The sequence below is a fragment of the Setaria viridis genome, chromosome 4 (genome assembly GCF_005286985.2).
Source record: "Setaria viridis chromosome 4, Setaria_viridis_v4.0, whole genome shotgun sequence".
Taxonomy (NCBI): Eukaryota; Viridiplantae; Streptophyta; class Magnoliopsida; order Poales; family Poaceae; genus Setaria; species Setaria viridis.
In genome coordinates, this window is record NC_048266.2 from 39,393,007 (window position 1) to 39,410,102 (window position 17,096).

General features: G+C 49.6%; 4 protein-coding genes and 1 non-coding gene across 7 annotated transcripts; 3 read left to right on the forward strand and 2 right to left on the reverse strand.

Annotated features, from left to right (window-relative positions):
- Positions 1–1,582, forward strand: LOC117853292 (expansin-A29). Its single transcript, XM_034735684.2, has 2 exons — positions 1–550; positions 641–1,582. Exons 1-2 carry the CDS (start codon positions 394–396, stop codon positions 1,273–1,275), a joined length of 792 nt encoding a protein of 263 aa, XP_034591575.1. The 5' UTR covers positions 1–393; the 3' UTR covers positions 1,276–1,582.
- Positions 1,583–1,667: 85 nt separating this feature from the next.
- On the forward strand, positions 1,668–1,740 carry TRNAA-AGC (transfer RNA alanine (anticodon AGC)). Its single transcript has one exon. It is a non-coding gene; the product is annotated as a tRNA-Ala (tRNA).
- Positions 1,741–2,193: 453 nt separating this feature from the next.
- LOC117853717 (putative UPF0496 protein 2) lies at positions 2,194–4,755 on the reverse strand. The gene is made up of 2 exons (XM_034736003.2): positions 4,557–4,755; positions 2,194–3,837 (listed from the first exon to the last, which is right to left on the reverse strand). The coding sequence occupies exons 1-2, from the start codon at positions 4,615–4,617 to the stop codon at positions 2,636–2,638; spliced, it is 1,263 nt and encodes a 420-aa protein (XP_034591894.1). The 5' UTR covers positions 4,618–4,755; the 3' UTR covers positions 2,194–2,635.
- Positions 4,756–7,880: 3,125 nt separating this feature from the next.
- Positions 7,881–8,670, forward strand: LOC117853718 (basic blue protein). Its single transcript, XM_034736004.2, has 2 exons — positions 7,881–8,046; positions 8,203–8,670. The coding sequence occupies exons 1-2, from the start codon at positions 7,881–7,883 to the stop codon at positions 8,547–8,549; spliced, it is 513 nt and encodes a 170-aa protein (XP_034591895.1). The 3' UTR covers positions 8,550–8,670.
- Positions 8,671–11,706: 3,036 nt separating this feature from the next.
- On the reverse strand, positions 11,707–14,774 carry LOC117854180 (protein FD). 3 transcript variants are annotated; one of them, XR_004640192.2, is made up of 4 exons: positions 14,127–14,774; positions 12,400–12,492; positions 12,083–12,332; positions 11,707–11,997 (listed from the first exon to the last, which is right to left on the reverse strand). XR_004640192.2 is itself a non-coding variant. In XM_034736481.2 (3 exons), exons 1-3 carry the CDS (start codon positions 14,445–14,447, stop codon positions 12,258–12,260), a joined length of 489 nt encoding a protein of 162 aa, XP_034592372.1. In that variant the 5' UTR covers positions 14,448–14,774; the 3' UTR covers positions 12,053–12,257. The 3 variants fall into 3 exon arrangements, 2 of the variants coding, with proteins under 2 accessions (XP_034592372.1, XP_034592374.1); XM_034736481.2 differs by lacking the exon at positions 11,707–11,997 and having other exon boundaries at positions 12,053–12,332; XM_034736483.2 differs by lacking the exon at positions 11,707–11,997 and having other exon boundaries at positions 12,053–12,332; positions 12,400–12,477; positions 14,127–14,770.
- Positions 14,775–17,096: the final 2,322 nt, after the last annotated feature.

The following is a 17,096-nucleotide window of genomic DNA, read 5'->3' on the forward strand; positions in this document are numbered from 1 at the left end:
CGGCGTCCATCGCCCCCTTATCGTCACCCTTGGCCTCTTGGGTCCTGGGTCTTGGCATGACATGAGAGTACGATACGACGACGACGCAGGGGCACGTGCCGTCGCTTCCTCCACACACGCTGTCGTGCTCTGCCGAGCTTCGCCGCTGCGCAAGTCACGGTGCGGCACCTCACGCAGCAGCAGCAGCTCATGTCACATGCACGTGCCGCCCATGTCGCATGAGCGCCTCGTGCCACCATATATACGCGGCGGCCAGCCTTCAATTGGCAGAGCCGCATGCTCATCAGCAGCTGCAATTGCACCGGCCATCACCGTAGCTTAGCTTCCATCATCGCCGGCCGAAGGCGCCTCCGTGCACTGCCGGCGTACAGCACAGAGTAGCACGGGAAAACGATGGCCCGCGGCTTCAAGCACCACCTCGCGGCCACGGCCGTGCTGGTCATCGCCTGCGCGCTCGCCGCCGCCCCGACGGCCGGAGCGTTCGCGCCGTCCGGCTGGAGCAAGGGCAGCGCCACCTTCTACGGCGGCAGCGACGCCTCCGGCACCATGGGTACGTTCTTGTCGTGAGTTGTGTCCATCTCTTCCTCCTCCGAATCGCGAACTGAACGCCGACGCCACCGTGCGCTCCTCGATCGTGCAGGCGGCGCGTGCGGGTACGGCAACCTGTACACGCAGGGCTACGGGACGCGGACGGCGGCGCTGAGCACGGCGCTCTTCAACGACGGCGCCTCCTGTGGCCGCTGCTACAAGCTCACCTGCGACGCCCGGTCCGACCCCCGCTGGTGCCGCCGGGGCGCCTCCGTCACCGTCACCGCCACCAACTTCTGCCCGCCCAACTACGCGCTGCCCTCCGACGACGGCGGCTGGTGCAACCCGCCGCGGCAGCACTTCGACATGGCGCAGCCGGCGTGGGAGAAGATCGGCGTCTACCGCGGCGGGATCGTCCCCGTCCTCTTCCAGCGCGTCCCCTGCAGGCGCCACGGCGGGGTGCGCTTCACCGTCGCGGGGAGGGACTACTTCGAGCTGGTCCTGCTCACCAACGTCGCCGCCGCCGGCGCCGTGCGCGCCATGGAGGTGAGGGGAACGCGCACGGCCGGGTGGATGACCATGTCGAGGAACTGGGGCGCCAACTGGCAGTCGCTGGCGTACCTCAACGGGCAGGGGCTCTCGTTCCGGGTCACCACCGACGATGGACAGACCATCGAGTTCGCCGACGTCGTGCCGCCGTCGTGGAACTTCGGGCAGACGTACGCCAGCAGGCTGCAGTTCAAGTAGTAAATTTACATTGCAAGCTGCCCGGGCCGAGCTTCTTTACTGGTCGGCAGTGGCGTGCTTTGCTGGTCTTCTTCTTCGTCGTTCAGTAGTTTAGCTGCCCGCCCACGCGTGCTCGGCCCAGCCACCAGCATCTCGCTGCTGCTGCTTGTAATGTCAGCGTTGCCGGCCTTTTCTCTTCTTCAACATGCCGCTTTCGCCTTCTTTCTTGTGTGTACTGATGCGTATCGTTGGTAATGAACTCGAGAGTATATATTTATTCATATACGCACGAGAGAAGTTCTGAAGAAAAATGTTATCCCCAAGCAAAGAGGTCCTTGATGAATCATGGGATGGAGGAGCAACAGAGGTACGACAAACGCTAAATAATTAAGTTAATAACTATTATTATCAAAGGGGATGTAGCTCAGATGGTAGAGCGCTCGCTTAGCATGCGAGAGGTACGGGGATCGATACCCCGCATCTCCAATATGGACTTTTTTTTTCTTTTCTTCTTCTTGGCTCCCTGTTCTTTTTTTTTTTTCTTTTACTTCTTCTTGGCTCCCTGTTCTTTTGGGCAAACTGCAGTATCACACCACTATCTTCAGTTTGGAGATCATGGAGCTAGTAGCATCACACTTGAAATTTCAAAAAACTGTTCAACTGCAATTGAGATTTGTCATTTTCTTTTTAGAATTCGAGCGACTTTTGCCGCGCATTGCAGCACCTGAACTCCCAAAAAACAGGACTCACTGATTCCTCCATGAAACAGAGCTACTGGAGGTCTTTCACATCAGAAAACACATGCAAGGGCTTTCTGAAAAACAACATATCGTGTGTGTATTAGAGCCCCAGAGGGTGACTTTTGCCTTTCCCAGCGCTTGTTCATGTTCCCTTTCAGGGCTTGTTGGATAGAAGAGTATTGGAGTGGAACGAAGGGGATTGAGTTTAAAATGAACTAATTTTCCTTCCAATCCCTCCTATTCCACTTTAATTCACTACTATCCAAGGTCTTATGTTCCGGGCAAATTGTATGTCTCTACTATCAAATGCTTTGCTATGCCGTCAGAACAGTGCCAAAAAGCAAAACAAGGACAGTTTCTAATCCAAATGCTTTGCTGTGCCATCAGAGCAAGTTCAGAAACCAAACACAAGGAAAAAAAAAATACACTACACATGTATATGATCGTGGTAGCTGCTTCTTGTAGCTCAGTCCTCTCTATATACACACCTGCCGAAAAAACTTGTGCATTGCTGTACATACAAAAGAATCTCTCGCTCTGATGAATTATATTATTCACATCTCTACTCTACAAATCATATGAACAATGAATCGATAGTTAATAGATCAATCAGCGACCAAATGGGGTCTCTCAACGGCAGGTTAGTTCTGGGACGGCGTCGCCTCCAGCGGCGGCAAGCCTCCGGTCATCTGGTGCGCCACCATCCTCCTGCTCCGGTTGATGGTGATGAGGCAGAGGCAGACGTGCTCCTCCAGCTCCTCCAGCTGCGCCCTCAGGTCCTCCTCGCACTCCGCCTCCTCCCTCGCCACCTCCTGCATCAGCGGCCGCTCGCCGCGCCCGCGCACCGCGATGCGCGCCACGTCGCGCCCGTGCTCCAGCTCGTCGTGCGCGCGCCGCACCATGCGGCTCACCGTGTCCAGGTCCCTCCCCACGATGTACGCGCCGCGCGCCGCCGCGTCCACCGCCGCCCCCGCCCGCGCGTACCGCCGCTCGCTCACCCGCTCCGCCGCCCACCGCACGGCCGTGGCGGGGCTCGCGCCGCCGACGGCCGCCGCCGCCGCGCCGATGCCCACCACGGCGTGCGCCGCGAACACCACCGCGGCAACGATGGCGCCCGCGCACGCCGCCACGAGCGCCGCCGCCGCCGTGCCCCGCGCCACGCGCATCGCCCGGGCGAGCCGCCGGAGCCGACGCTGCGCCGCGGCCAGGCGCGTCGCCAGTGGGCCGCACCGCCCGTGCACCTCGTGGAACCCGGAGAGGCGGCCCGCCGAGAGCGGGTTGTCGAGGCGGACGTGCTCCGCGACCGCGTCCCTCGCGGCGGCGCCGTCTCTGCCGCCGCCACCGTCTTCCAGCCGCGCGAGCAGCCGCCGGAGCGTGAGGTGGTGGCGCCGCGCCGCGCCGATGGCGGTGAGCAGCGCGGAGCAGGCCTCGCAGGCCTCCTGCGTCACGTCGAAGTACTCGATCAGCAGGGTCTCCACTCCGCGCCGCCGCCGCCGACGCCGGCGACCGCTCCGCCCCCGCGCGAGCACCTCGGGGCTCGGCTCCAGCACGAAGTCGTCAAGGACGGTGTACGAGCAGGATTGCTCCAGGGCTGCCGCCGTGTCGACATCCTCCTCGTCACCATGGCGCGAGTAGTCCTTGGCGCCGGACTTGGACGATGACTGCTTGAAGGAGGAGGAGAAGGTGTGGCTGAGGTGGCGGTGCGCGTGCGACCAGAGGTCGAGGAAGGACTTGGACTTGAAGGCGCTGTCATACTCCTCGTCGACGTCGAGCGTGCTGCGCGGCGGCAGCCTTGCCGGAGTGCTGGAAGAAGGGGTGGAGTTGCTCCTCTCCATGGCGTCACCTGCATCGATCGAGTCCGAGTTGGGAGAGGTGAGGCATGGCACGTCACAGGGAACGCAAAAAGGCAAAGCAAAGCAACGTGTTATATATGGACGGCAAGAGAAGGCGTCAAGAAATGGTTTTGAGATCTTTTTTCTGAGTAAAGAATGGCGTTGCTTTTACATGCAAGCAGGAGTAAGCAAGACAAGTGTGCAGCATTATTACATTGACATCAACTTAATTTGCAGATGGGAACTCAACAAGGAAAACATGCTTCAACTCTTTAACAAATTATACAAAATACCCATTGGTTCAACAGCATTTGATTCGATTTTTTTATATTCTTGCATGATGCTATAGCTAGCTTGACTATACGTGGACCCTGCATTTTCGTAAATCGATTGAACACACCGAGTGTTTTAACTTGAAGCATAAATAGTTGATTGCTTGATGCAAACATCATAAGACCTAGCTTATCAATAATAAGATATACTATGCATCAAGAAAAACATCCCCCAAAAGGACAAAAAGCCAGCGTTTAGCTAGACACAAACAAAACAGGGGCGAAATTTAAACACCAGCTACAGGTGTAGCCAATGTGCACATTTGCTATAATTTTGCAAACGAAAAACCAACATTGTTGAGAGAACAATCAACTTTCTAGAAGAAAAATAAAGTTAGCTAGCTAATGTATATATAAGAACATTGCAAGACATATATGATACTCATCTAGAAACTTACCAGCTTCGATCCTAAAAATGGATGTGGACGACGATGAAGGTGATGGTGGTGACGATCTCATTTTGATGTACTCTCCCTCTCTCTCAAACAGGACAAACTCCTATCAGTTTAACCTGATCTCAATCCAACATAGCTCACAGCCAGTATGGTTACCAAATCACCTAGAATAATCCCGGTGACTTTGAATATGGAACTTGAAATTTTCATATGGCATTGTGGCCTGCCTCTTATATAGATAGGGGTGGATCCATGAATGTAGTGAGAGAGATAGAGAGAGGAGCTCTTGCAAGGCAAGAAACAAAGCCCACAAGCGACCAATAGGGAGGTGGCTTCTTTCTGGCACAGACTCAAGAAAACGATAGAGCAACACGGCAAAAAGGGACACGGAAGCACACAGCATTCAACCACGTGTGGCTAATATGGCACAATGCTGATATTGTGTTATTGCTTAGCTAACTTTAGCTAGATCCATATCTCTCGAAGAATTTTAATTTGTGTATGAGTAAACTAACAAAAAAGAACACACAGTGCCCGGATGTGGATGGATAAATGAAGAGTAAGTAATATTTTTCTTTTTCCACCATTACCTCTCGTTCAAGAAAAGAAATTGGTGTATATACGTACGTACAAACTAGCGACATAGGTTGAGTAGACGCAAGCCAAGAGTCTATAATGTTGTAGCCCGTGACCTCAAAAGGGAAGAAAAAGTTACGTGGCGATGCTCATGTTTATCAAATATGTGATGACAACTTATCGATATACATTGTGCACGCATACGCAACTGTGACTAGGGAATGATTAGCTCTTGGCTATACAGAGGACATGAAGCTATATATGCAAAGTTTAGAGTGAAAACATATCAAGTAGGTGGGTACAAGCCCCCTTACCGGTAGCAATGTATTCGGACTTGCAATACTAATAAATTCTTAGTCAGCTGCACTAAGGCTGCTCCCAATAGGAGTAGCGCGAGTATGGAACCTGCTGAGTATATCTTAATTGCTGTACATAAAAATTGTTTGTCGCACCCCACTTACTAAGAACTCAAATCACTTCACACTTAGGAACGTAAGAGCACATAACATCTAGAGCAGCTAGAGCTGCGCATTAAGGTCTTGGATTGCATTGTTGGGGAACCTATGTTGAGTGGACCTACGAATAAGGCATGGGACACGTGAGATCGATGAGCTAGCCGGCGTTGCTGTCAGGTGGAGCCAGGATCCGGTCTCCCGGATCCGCCGCCTCGTAGCAGTTTCCGTTGCGGCATTGGTGGCGGGGGTCGAGATCGAGTTGCCGCGTTAGCCGCTTAATTGATGACAAGATCTTGGCCGGCCGTGTCGTCGATCTCGTCCCCGATGATCGGCAAGGCAAACTGGTGGTTCCGGCAGCATGCAGCGCCGCCATCGGACCGGAGGAACTCAAGGGAAGGCAAGCACCGCACGCCCACGCAACGCAACGCAACCGTGGCTGCCTGCGGCCTTCCTTCCTTCCTGCTAATTAAAACTTGTTTAGCTCGTTAACCCGTGGCTGGTACCACCATTACATTGAAGCAATTAATTACCACGTTGTACTACACGGTTTGCTCGTGCAAGACCATGGCTAAAGTTTTGGCGTGAGCTCACAGCTCCGCGTTGATGTTGATGTAATTAATACAATGATGCGCAGCATATTCGAGAAAGAAATGGAAAATATGATTAATTAATCCCATCAATATATGGGTTGTCGCAGAGACTATTTATTTTTCTAAAAGAAAAATTAATATTTGGGTTGATTAGGTTACGAAAAAGTTCACATTACTTAAACTATGCTATTTGATTCAATCTACGTCATAATACAATTTGATCTTTTTGTTTCTTCATACACAAGTTGAATTTTAATTTGAGATTTTGCAAAGTGGTAAAACATTTTATGGATTTTTCATCATTATCTTTTACATAATTTTGTATCTCAAGGATAAATTTTATTAAATATCCTACCCTATCAAAATAATGATAAAAAATTCATCATATATTTTTTTCTAACATGTCTTATGATGTTTGTTATCATCTCGCAAAATTTGAACTTAAGACTCCACTTGTGCTTGGAGAAATAAAAAAGACAAATTATGTTAAAGGAGTAAATTGAATTAAATGGTATAGTTTAATTAGGGGAGGTGTAAATTGAAGGGAGTAATTTGTACTTTTTTCCATTAGGTTATATATGCACCTGCAAGCTCGATTATATTGGTTGGAGTCATCCATGTGTATTATTATATATATTTTGGTACCGGAAGAACAAGATCATCGTTCAACGGACTACGTACTGTACCTCGATTAGAACACATTACGCATAGTAGTGTTCTTCTTCTTTCGATGGGTTTTTAGAATTAGCATTATTGCTGTGTCCACTTACGAGCAAGAGTCCATTAGTTCATGTACATACGTGCACTCCGTTCGTCGTCGATCCCGTATATCCTGCAGGCACATGACGCCATGCATGCAACCGAATCCTGATCAACCATCACGGAACAGGTACCTTGCCGTGCGGCCGACCCCTGCTCAGCTCAATACTGATCGAACGAATATGCGCGCCTGTGGAAGTGTGGGTAGACAGGGGCGGAACCAGGATGAACACCTAGGAGGTTTAAATAATAGAGATTAAGGGTTCGAGCTAGAGATTAACAGTGATTTGAGACTTTATCTACAATATTTTACAGGTAAAATCAGGCTCTCGGGCTGCTGCAGCCCCCTAGCCTCCCTGGATCCGCCCCTGGGTATACATGCTGCATAAACAAAATCAGCCCTGCTTCATGCTTCATCACACTGTAGTATGCATGTGAATATCCGTCCACGTCACCTGCTAATTCGAATCTAGAGAAAAAAAAACTTATCGATTTATCATTTGAACAGTGAATGGCGTTTTATTTATTCAAAATGTACTGTTTGTCGAGGATAACGGCAAGGTGTATTCTACTCACTCCTTGCGTATGCGTGTAGAGGTTAAAGAGACGCGAGGAAAAGAACGGTAGGTGATTGGGCTTCGGTCAGCCTAGGCCCACCCGAAGCGGAGCAGGCCCAGGCCGGCTCCGGCAGCTGTTCATGTTGATTCCAAGTGTCACGCAGGCAGTGAGCGCTGCTGACCTTCAGCGTCGCTTTCGGCGACCTCGACGCACGCCATCGTCGCCTCGCTGAACCAGTCAGTCAGCTTGTCCAAGCGCATCGAATCATCCGCCGGCGCCAGTGTCGTCGACCACCAACAAGACAAAAGGCAGCATACGCGGTGATGATGAGCATCAGATCGATCGAGCCCCGGCCCATTACCTTCCCAACTCGCTCGACCGCCGGCGGCATGGTGTCGCTGGCGCGTGCCTTCGCCGCCCTGCTGCTTCTGGGGCCGTGGCAGCGCGCCGGCGCAGCCGAGTTCGTCGTCGGCGACGTCGCCTTCGGCTGGGACTCCGGCGTCAACTACGCCGCCTGGGCGCGGGGCCGCGCCTTCGCCGTCGGAGATGTCCTAGGTCAGCAACCGCTCTGCTCACATATATGGACTGCATTGCATATGAACACTTGCTGCATCTGGTCTCTCATAAATGTTGATCGAATTCTTTTTATTAAGATCCAAGCCACATATAAAGGCATGCACCTGATGAATCGCGACCTGAATTGCGATGCAGTTTTCGAGTACGTGAGCTCCCAGCACAACGTGTACGAGGTGAGCGAGAGCACCTACCACTCCTGCGACACCGGCGGCGGCGGCAGCGGCGTGCGCGTCAGGTACACCAGCGGCTACGACAGGGTGGTCCTCGCGGATGCCAGGAGCTACTGGTTCATCTGCGATTTCCCCGGCCACTGCCTCGGAGGCATGAAGCTCGCCGTCAACGTCTCGGGCGCCGGTAGCCTGTCGCCGAACGGTAGTAATGCAGCGTCGCCGGCCGGTAGTAATGCAGCGTCGCCGGCCGGAGGAGGGCGCCGGAGTTGGTTGGCGTGGGGTCTGGCTCTCGGTGTTGTCGTGTCGATGTAAAGTTGTAAACCCAGCACTTGTACTCAATCCTTTCTTCTACTACTTAGCAGAGTGTACATGTTTTCAAAAACAAACCTAGTAAATAAGAATTTTATATTCATGAAAAAGTCTTCCCCCGTCCTGAAATACAAGGTAGGAGTACTTTGGTTCCCTCCGCCGCCGCCTCACTCCGATTCAAGTTCATCTCCGAGTCCGACTCCAATCTCTGAAGGCGGTGAAGCATCAATCGAACGATAAATTGCTTGGGTGATTTATCGGTGTGCAGCTCTCTCCTCTGTATCAGAAAAATTCTTACCGGCCGGAGCTCAGGAGGAGTGAGAGACGATGTCATCGTCTGGCTACGACGATGACTATGACCGGAGCCTGGTGGCGGACGCCTCCCTGCATCCGCCAATCCACTGTCCTGCTCGACTTCACGGCCTACATCGACGGGCGCCCCAACGCCACCACCGCCTGGTCCAAGACGAGTGGCGGCGACCGCATCATCGTCACGTTCTGGCCGGCCCAACCGCCACGCGTCTCCTACTTCTCCGTCTCCTGCCCCGACCTGAAGCCCGGCGACTTCGCCGAGGAGCCCGTCATCATGGCCTCGGAGGACGACGTCGTGCTCCTCTGCGTCGTCCTGGGTACTCGGGCCGCCATCGCCAAGCGTGACAGCTTCGACTACTTCGTCTACCAGGCCGCCGGCGGCTGTGGTATGCCGTCGTCGTCGCTGAAGCCGCTCAAGCACCCGGGCCCCTCCCGCATCTTCCACGACTGCAATGTCGGCCTCCTGCGCTGCCGCGGCTCCAAGCTTGACGACGGCCTGCCCACCCTGCGCTCCCACGGCTCCAAAGGCGATGGCTTCTATGTCATCGCCGCGCTCCGCTATGCGTCCATGGTGCCCGGGCGCTATGACCTCTACACCTACGATTCCAGGACCGAGGAGTGGGCCACCAAGGTGGCCTTGCTGCGCCAGGAGCAGGAGCTCGGTCACCACTCCTCCCATAAGCACACCAAGGTCATCACGGTCGGGGGGAAGGCTGGCACCATGGGCTGGGTTGATCTCTGGCGGGGCATCCTCTTCTGCGACGTCCTCCGTGAGGACCACACCGTGCCGCTCTGCTACGTCGCGTTGCCGGCTCCGCTCAATCCCGACAGGAAGCTGCAAGGCGGCCCCAGGGTAGCCCGGGACATTGCTGTCGTCAATGGTTGCATCAAGTATGTTGAGCTCCAGACACATGTCAGTAGCTGATTTCGACTTCATCGCCGATGATTGGACGGCTGCCACATGGAGCAGGAAGGCTCTGGAGAAGGGTTCCTGGCAACCCGGCTGCAAGGTCCATGCTTCCCAGATCTCTGCCAGAAAGAAGAAACCGGTGCAATTCGAGTTGCTGCCTAAGCTGGTTGACGATCAAGGCACTCCTCAGCCAACCTTGGAGAGACTCCACACTGCGCATCCCACGCTCAGCTTGCACGAAGATAATGTTGTCTACTTCGGATGGCTCGCTCTCACGCTCGCTCCTGCTCTCCGCTTCCCGGTCCTCACGACCACCCCTCGCAGGCCGCCACTCCGCACCGGCGACCACCGCCTGCAACCCACGCAGCCCACGTTGCAAGGCCGGCTCTAGGTGAGGGGCAGGCCGTGCGACCGCCCGGGGTCCATGAAGCTGGGGATCAAGACCATATAGGTAACTAGTATATATAGTTTGGTTGGTGGACATTGTTTCGGCTTTCTAAATGTCTCGCGTAACAACTGCGGCCTGCCTCCCGTCCATACCAAATTAGGCCTGCCAAATTGCTCCGTGCCTGTACCAGGCCTGCCAAATTGCTTCGCGCCTGTGCCATCCCTAACTTTGTATAAGTATACGCTCCTGACTCCGTGGCCGTGCTGCCGCCAATCCGATCAGGCGATCAGAAGCCATCGTCGTGCGGGTGCAGAAGGCAAGCGTCGAGCACCGCGTCTGGAGCGCGTTAGGGATTCAGGGGCGCGTCAGAGGACAGAGGCGAGCCGCGAGTGCTGTCAGGTCAGAGGTGAGCGCTTATTTGAAGTTCAATCTTCATTTTCTTTTTTATCAATTTCGTCAAGAAGCAATCATCTGATTAATATTATTTCTTCATGTAGTATTTCCATCCTTTGTCAATTGCGTAGAAGGAGCAGTGCCTTACGGCCTTGAGGGAGAATCTTGGCAATTCCATCCTTCATCAATTGCATATCGGATTCTCTTAACTATTCTAGTGACAGTAATATTAGCCGAAAGAAGTTTCTCCAAATTGAAACTATTGAAAAACTATTTGAGATCAACTATATCACAAGAAAGATTGAATGGCTTGGCTATATGCAGCATTGAGAAGGATGTTTTGGTTGACGTTAATCTTGATACTGTTTTTGAAAATTTTGCATCAAGAAATACCCGAAGACGGTTTTTTATAAAGCACTGAAGCATTATATTTTTATTTAAGGTAATCATAATAGTTATTATTTTTAAATTTTTTTTGACACTATTGTTATGTTTTATGAGCTATATGTATTGCAAAGTTTATATTTTAGTTTTGATATTAAAAATTAGTTCAACAAACCCTTATCTACCCTTATAGAGCCGGCCCTGCCGCGTTCCCCCCTGGCGCGCTCGCCCCCGATGCCGCACCTTTCCCTGCAGGTGCTTCGGGTGGGAGGGGCAAGCAGGTCAGGTGGTTGGACGCCGACGACTCAGACATCGACGCTGTGTCCGACTGCGCTTCACCACCGCGTCCGTCCGCGTCCGTCGTACCGAGAGGTCCTCCTCAGGAGACCCGCCTCGCCGGCGCCAGCTGCGTCTCCTACGACGATGACTATGACCGGAGCCTGGTGGCGGACGCCTCCCTGCATCCGCCAATCCACGGCGAAGGCCCGGACGCGACGCCGGCCTCGGTCCTGCTCGACTTCACGGCTTACTAAATGTCAGCTGTTTTGTTATGCGCAGCTACACGTGGTCACCTGAAACGACCAGGCCTGTGATAGTGAACAGAAGCACCAGGAATCTGAGGCCCAAGGAACCAGTGCAGAAGGAACTAGTTTCAGAGCTCTAGATCAGGACAACATGGACTTAGCTAAGTAGAAGATGGGCAGATTTGTAAAAGTCTTGTTTATTAAGGTTATGGGCCGGTCTTATGTGAGACTATTTAGACAAAGTTATAGTAATTCGGTAACGCTGTTTAACCTCTTTTGCAGTGCATTGTTTATCAGTTGTAAGTCAATCATTCAAGATATTATCATACATTTCATCCACCTGTGTGGTTTGTCAGAAAATGTTGATTTTGTTCACGGACACGGTGGACCTGTAGCATCTTCAGTTTGACAGTCGGACTTTGAAGGATGTTGATGCTGCTTTTTGAGATGTATCTGAATGGCTGGTGCATTGAAATGGTGCACAGCGTCTGTGCGGCAGGGCATCTACACCTGGCTGGGCTCCAGGTACAAAGGGTAAACCTGAAACGATCAGGGATGCCGGAAAATACAATTTGTTCAGTAGCACACAGCTTCATTTGCAGCTCAAGAAATTAAAGAAAAAAACCTTCATCTTTGCAGAGGTCTATCGTCAAGGGTACAGATCATTGCATATCCAATTATCCATCTTTCTCCCCTTCCCTAAGGCACACAACACACACTGACATGTACACACAAGCCCAATCATTCCTTCTCTTAGTTTTGTACTACCAAATAAAATGTGTTCAAGTTTTTTTATCCCTTCAGAATTGCGTCGATGAGGTTCTTCGGAGCGAACTCTTGGTAGGGAGGACCAGTGCAGCCACTTCAAGTTTCAGCTGCAAAAGAAGCACATTGATCAGGCATCGTACATGCATGGTTCAGGCGTTCAGTATGTTCTGTTACCTCTTTGCACTGCTTCTTGAGCTTCAAGTTCTCATCCACCAGCCGGCGAACCTCTTTCTCCAGATTTTCAACGTATGCCTGCACACAAACAAACTGAATCACTTAGTAAAATCTGAGCTATTAACTTGTAGAATCAGAATGCGCAGGCCTTTGATTTTTCAGGTGTCCTGATTGTGCATTGTTTTCCCCTGAAAAAGTGTGCTGATTTCGCTAAAAGGTGCACTTCAGTCGTGGTCAGATGATATACATGAATTGAGATGCTGCTTTTCATTGACTCCAGTTTTAATCAAATGATAGGTATTTTTAATAATTATTTTATTTATACTCCCTTTATAAGTCATTCCAACTTTCTTGAAGAGTCAAAGCATCTCAAGTTTGACTAAATTTATACAATAAAGTACTAACATTCATGATATCAAATAAATACTATTAGTTTCTTCATTAAATATATTTTCATAATATATCTATTTGGTGCCATAAACTTTTGTGATCATCTCTATAATTTTGATCAAACATAAAATGGTTTGACTCCAAAAAAGTTGGAATGACTTATAATTTGGAACGGAGGGAGTACTACATAAGCATTACAGTGAGAGACTGGATTCTATCTATATAATCTTATACATTCCGTAAGCCCTACGAGGAAGACGTAAAAATTGTAGCAGTGGTTAAGTTGATGTAATGTTGAAGCTTCTAACTATATTCTATACTCATGGTAAATTAACCATAGCTAGTTGGGCACTTTTAGTGTATTTTTGGTTTCAACCAATCAGACACTTCTGTATATCATATCCCAAAACGAAATACAAAGACTAATCGCAAGCTTCCAATTCGAATAGACAGGGTATGCAGATGCCATGATCAATCTTATAGAATATTTGCAGAAGTGCACTCGTGTCGTTCTCTGTGAGTCCTTGGTGCTTACATTTTCAATCTCTCTCTCTCTCTCTCTCTCTCTCTGAAGCAATATCGCTTAGACTTGGAGCAGGTATAACTGAACACTGTTAGCCTTTTTGGGGGGAGGAATTTTCTACTGAGATGATAGAGTTGCAACCGTGCAACTTGGTCTCTGAACAATATCGTTTATATTAAGTAAAATCGATTTGGCGGCACTCAAAGAGAAGAGATATACATGTTTAGTTCCATGTTGACTAAGAAATTGTTGGGAGGAGCTCAATAATGCTTGATGCAAGAGCCACCACATCCGGTTACTTAATCCTGTAAACGTTTTTAACTCACTAGTCACGGCCACCCCGAAGTTTCACTGTCGCATGCTACTTGTACACGTATTGAGAGATCGTATAAACTTGTATATCTTCGGATGAGCACGAAGCAAAGCTGTAATGCTGTATCACATTACATTACTTTATTTGTTGATGATAGGGACCGAATGCTTTAAGCTTGAAAAAGTGTTCTCCAAAACACAGAGGGTTTGCAATCGCAGTGACAGATTTTCAAGCAGGACTTATGTGGCTTATTAATTTCGTTTGGTAATATAAATTTCATCAATTCCATTTTCTAAGAAAATATAAATTTCCTCATTATATGCGCTTTATTCAGAAAACTTGATAGATTTGAACTTTTCGAAAGTATATGATGTTGTAGTGCTGAGAAACACAGAAGTGTACTATTACTATGAGAAAAAGCAACTGTGCTAAATACTTTGTATATACGCAGCGATAAGAGATATGTACATGATATATACGTAGGGATGGTTGTGTACTGACCCTCTTCCTGGCTCTGGATCGGAGCGCGGACTCCCGGTTCCTCATCATCCTGATGGTCCTCCGGTCGTCGCCGCTGCCGCCGCTGACCTGCTGCACCTCCATGTCGACCTCGTCGCCGGCGAACCCGGCGAGCGAGACGGGCGTGGAGGGCAGCGCGTGGCCGGCGATGACGACGGCGCCGTCGTCGTCGTCCTGCAGCGTGGAGATGGAGAAGAGGGAGCTGCAGCCGCTCACGAAGCTCAGCTGCGGGCTGTCCGGCTCCCTCCACGCCGCCGCCGCCGCCGCCACGGCCATCTGATAGTGGTGGTAGTTGGCCGCCATGATCGATCGAATTGGAGGAGGAGACAACACAGCACCAACAAAGCACCGACACTGCACTACGACACCAAGCTGCGTATTTGCTAGTGCTCTCTACTTTTTAGCTGCCGCTGATCTTGCTTGGATACTCTCGGGTGCAGCTCAGCTAGCTTTAGCAGCACTAGTACTGAGCTGATAACTTTGCAGCCGGTGAGATACTTCATGGCCCTGTAGGACTTATACACACACACATGCAGTCTGCAGCATGTGGTGAATGGTGATGCTGATGCAGGCTGTGTCGTATGCCTGCATGCTTAGCTGCTGGCCTGCTGCTCCCCTCCCATTGGCTACCTGATTTATTCCATCTAATCATCTTTTGGAGGCAGTTGACTAAACCCACAGCTTCGATCGGCAGATAGATATTTACATTGCCTGGTTTTTAAATTTTAATTGCATTCGACTATATGACTGATTGACCTAGCTAAATGCTCCTGAATGTACAGGGCAACCACACAATTGCAGTGGACTCCAATCTGACGGGATACACGTGTTCATCAGGTTCATTAGCTATCTACACTACCATACAATTGCTCTTTTTGTTCAGTATATGTACCCGCTCTGATGGCTGGATCCTTGCATATTGGAGAAAGAAAGCAAGAATATTGTCTGCGTCAGGTACATCGATGTTACGAGTGAACTGTAATCTAGTTAGGGAGTCCTTTTCCTTTCCTTTCTTTCCCTAAGATCCATCATATCACCTTTGCAGCACTCTGTCTTCTAGTTCGTAGTACGAGCAGTACTTGCTGTACCCCTCATATTCGTGGTTGTAAAACTAAGGGGGTGTTGACACCCCCGCTAAACTTTAGCACCTGTCACATCGGATGTTTGGATACTAATTAGAAGTATTAAATATAGTCTAATTATAAAACTAATTGCACAGATGGAGTTTAATTTGCGAGACGAATCTATTAAGCCTAATTAGTCCATGATTTGACAATATGGTGCTACAGTAACCATTTGCTAATGATGGATTAATTAGCTTTAATAGATTCGTCTCGCGAATTAGACTCCGTATGTGCAATTAGTTTTGTAATTAGCTCATGTTTAGTCCTCCTAATTAGCATCCGAACATTCAATATGATCCTACTAAAGTTTAGCACCTCGTATCCAAACACCCCCTAAGTCACTACAACTCATTTTCTGTTCTCTGAGATATGATATATAGATGAGTTAACACTATCTGCATCCAAACTTTAAGCTTGAGTTGCTGTCTGATAACCGCCCAGATGCCGACTGCAAGCAAACCATGAAGGATTTTGAAACTAGTTCACTCTGTCGACAGATCATCGCACGACAACAATAGCAATGCACTCTTAATTCGATTCCCATCTCATCATCAGCAACACATTGACCCATCCAACCAAACCGATCACAATGGCTATCTTAATCTACCCAATCCGCGGAGATATTTCTCAGAAAGTAAAGTTCTTTACAGCATGCAGCGTCGCTCTCTTCAGTGTCCAGACTTCAGAGCATGGCGTAACTGCAATGCGATGCAAATAATTGGGATACAATACACAGGACATGGTGAGTCAAAGCGTAGCTGGCACTTGAGGATTTGCGCAGGACCGGGTACGGTGTAGTGGTTGCCTTTGAGATAGAACCTGCATATTCTTATATCTCATTTCTTTAGCCCTGTGTGATGTCTGAAACTTTGGCATCATCCCTGTGCTCGGCTTGCACTAGATATTTTCACCTATCCCAGAACCTAAATTCACCTTTGTCCTGTTCCCTTCTTTCACTCATCTATCTGTTTCTGAAACAAAAACTAATGCTTGTCCTGATCCCCAATCATCTGCCAATCCAAGCCAGGCCAAACCGAGGCGAGCATTCCAGATGCGAATTGATTAACATCGTTTTCAGGAAAGTTGGATGCAAATGTCGTCACCCACCTTGAGCTTTTGACCCTGCCATGCGTTCCTTTTTAATTTGGGCTACAAGGCTACAAGAGGCCAGCATGGATTCTAAATTTCTAGTGAATAGAGGGCACGGGCAAGATATGTTTGTATTTGCCGACCTTTGGATGCCTACTTGTAAAGAAGAAGCACCAGCCACATCACTACTCTCAGTCCCTATGGAAAGTGACAAACATGCACATCATCAACTGCACAGCTGCACAACGTATTCATGATAAAAATACTGCAACTGCAGAGAAAAGTGATCCAGCGCTGCCTGTGTTTATCATTCTGAAAACATCTAGAGGGAGTAGGATCGAATGAACTGAACCTGCAGTCGTTGTCAACTGGGCCAGACCTTTCAGCAAAGCTAGCTACTTGATAATCTTCAGAGTTCAGACTTCAACAAGCTATACCAACAATTCCCAAGGTTTTTTTCCCAACAACGGAACCTGCACATGTTTCATTAAGGAATGCAATTTTCTAAGCTAATCATCATGCCTACAATACAATATAATTGCGCATCGCCTAACTAACCCCTGCTCTAAATAAATTGAGTAGCTTGCAAGCCTCACAAAATAATTGCTGTATATATATATAAACATAAGTGAAGTTGGTAGCATTGCTACCCCAGATGTATGTTGTGATGCCGTGGATGGTCATTTCTTTCTCTTTCTGATTGGACAGTGTTCATCTTTGTCATGTGCTACCGACTATA

What these genes read in the sequence shown, in the direction of transcription:
- LOC117853292 (XM_034735684.2), top strand. Translation starts at nt 394, where the DNA reads ATGGCCCGCGGCTTCAAGCACCACCTCGCGGCCACGGCCGTGCTGGTC. An exon ending in CGACGCCTCCGGCACCATGG is followed by an intron (nt 551 to 640) that starts GTACGTTCTTGT and finishes TCGATCGTGCAG; the next exon opens with GCGGCGCGTGCGGGTACGGC.
- LOC117854180 (XM_034736481.2), bottom strand. Translation starts at nt 14,447, where the DNA reads ATGGCGGCCAACTACCACCACTATCAGATGGCCGTGGCGGCGGCGGCG. An exon ending in GATCCAGAGCCAGGAAGAGG is followed by an intron (nt 12,493 to 14,126) that starts GTCAGTACACAA and finishes TAAGTGATTCAG; the next exon opens with TTTGTTTGTGTGCAGGCATA. An exon ending in TCAAGAAGCAGTGCAAAGAG is followed by an intron (nt 12,333 to 12,399) that starts GTAACAGAACAT and finishes CTTCTTTTGCAG; the next exon opens with CTGAAACTTGAAGTGGCTGC.
- LOC117853718 (XM_034736004.2), top strand. Translation starts at nt 7,881, where the DNA reads ATGGTGTCGCTGGCGCGTGCCTTCGCCGCCCTGCTGCTTCTGGGGCCG. An exon ending in CGCCGTCGGAGATGTCCTAG is followed by an intron (nt 8,047 to 8,202) that starts GTCAGCAACCGC and finishes ATTGCGATGCAG; the next exon opens with TTTTCGAGTACGTGAGCTCC.
- LOC117853717 (XM_034736003.2), bottom strand. Translation starts at nt 4,617, where the DNA reads ATGAGATCGTCACCACCATCACCTTCATCGTCGTCCACATCCATTTTT. An exon ending in CATTTTTAGGATCGAAGCTG is followed by an intron (nt 3,838 to 4,556) that starts GTAAGTTTCTAG and finishes CGATCGATGCAG; the next exon opens with GTGACGCCATGGAGAGGAGC.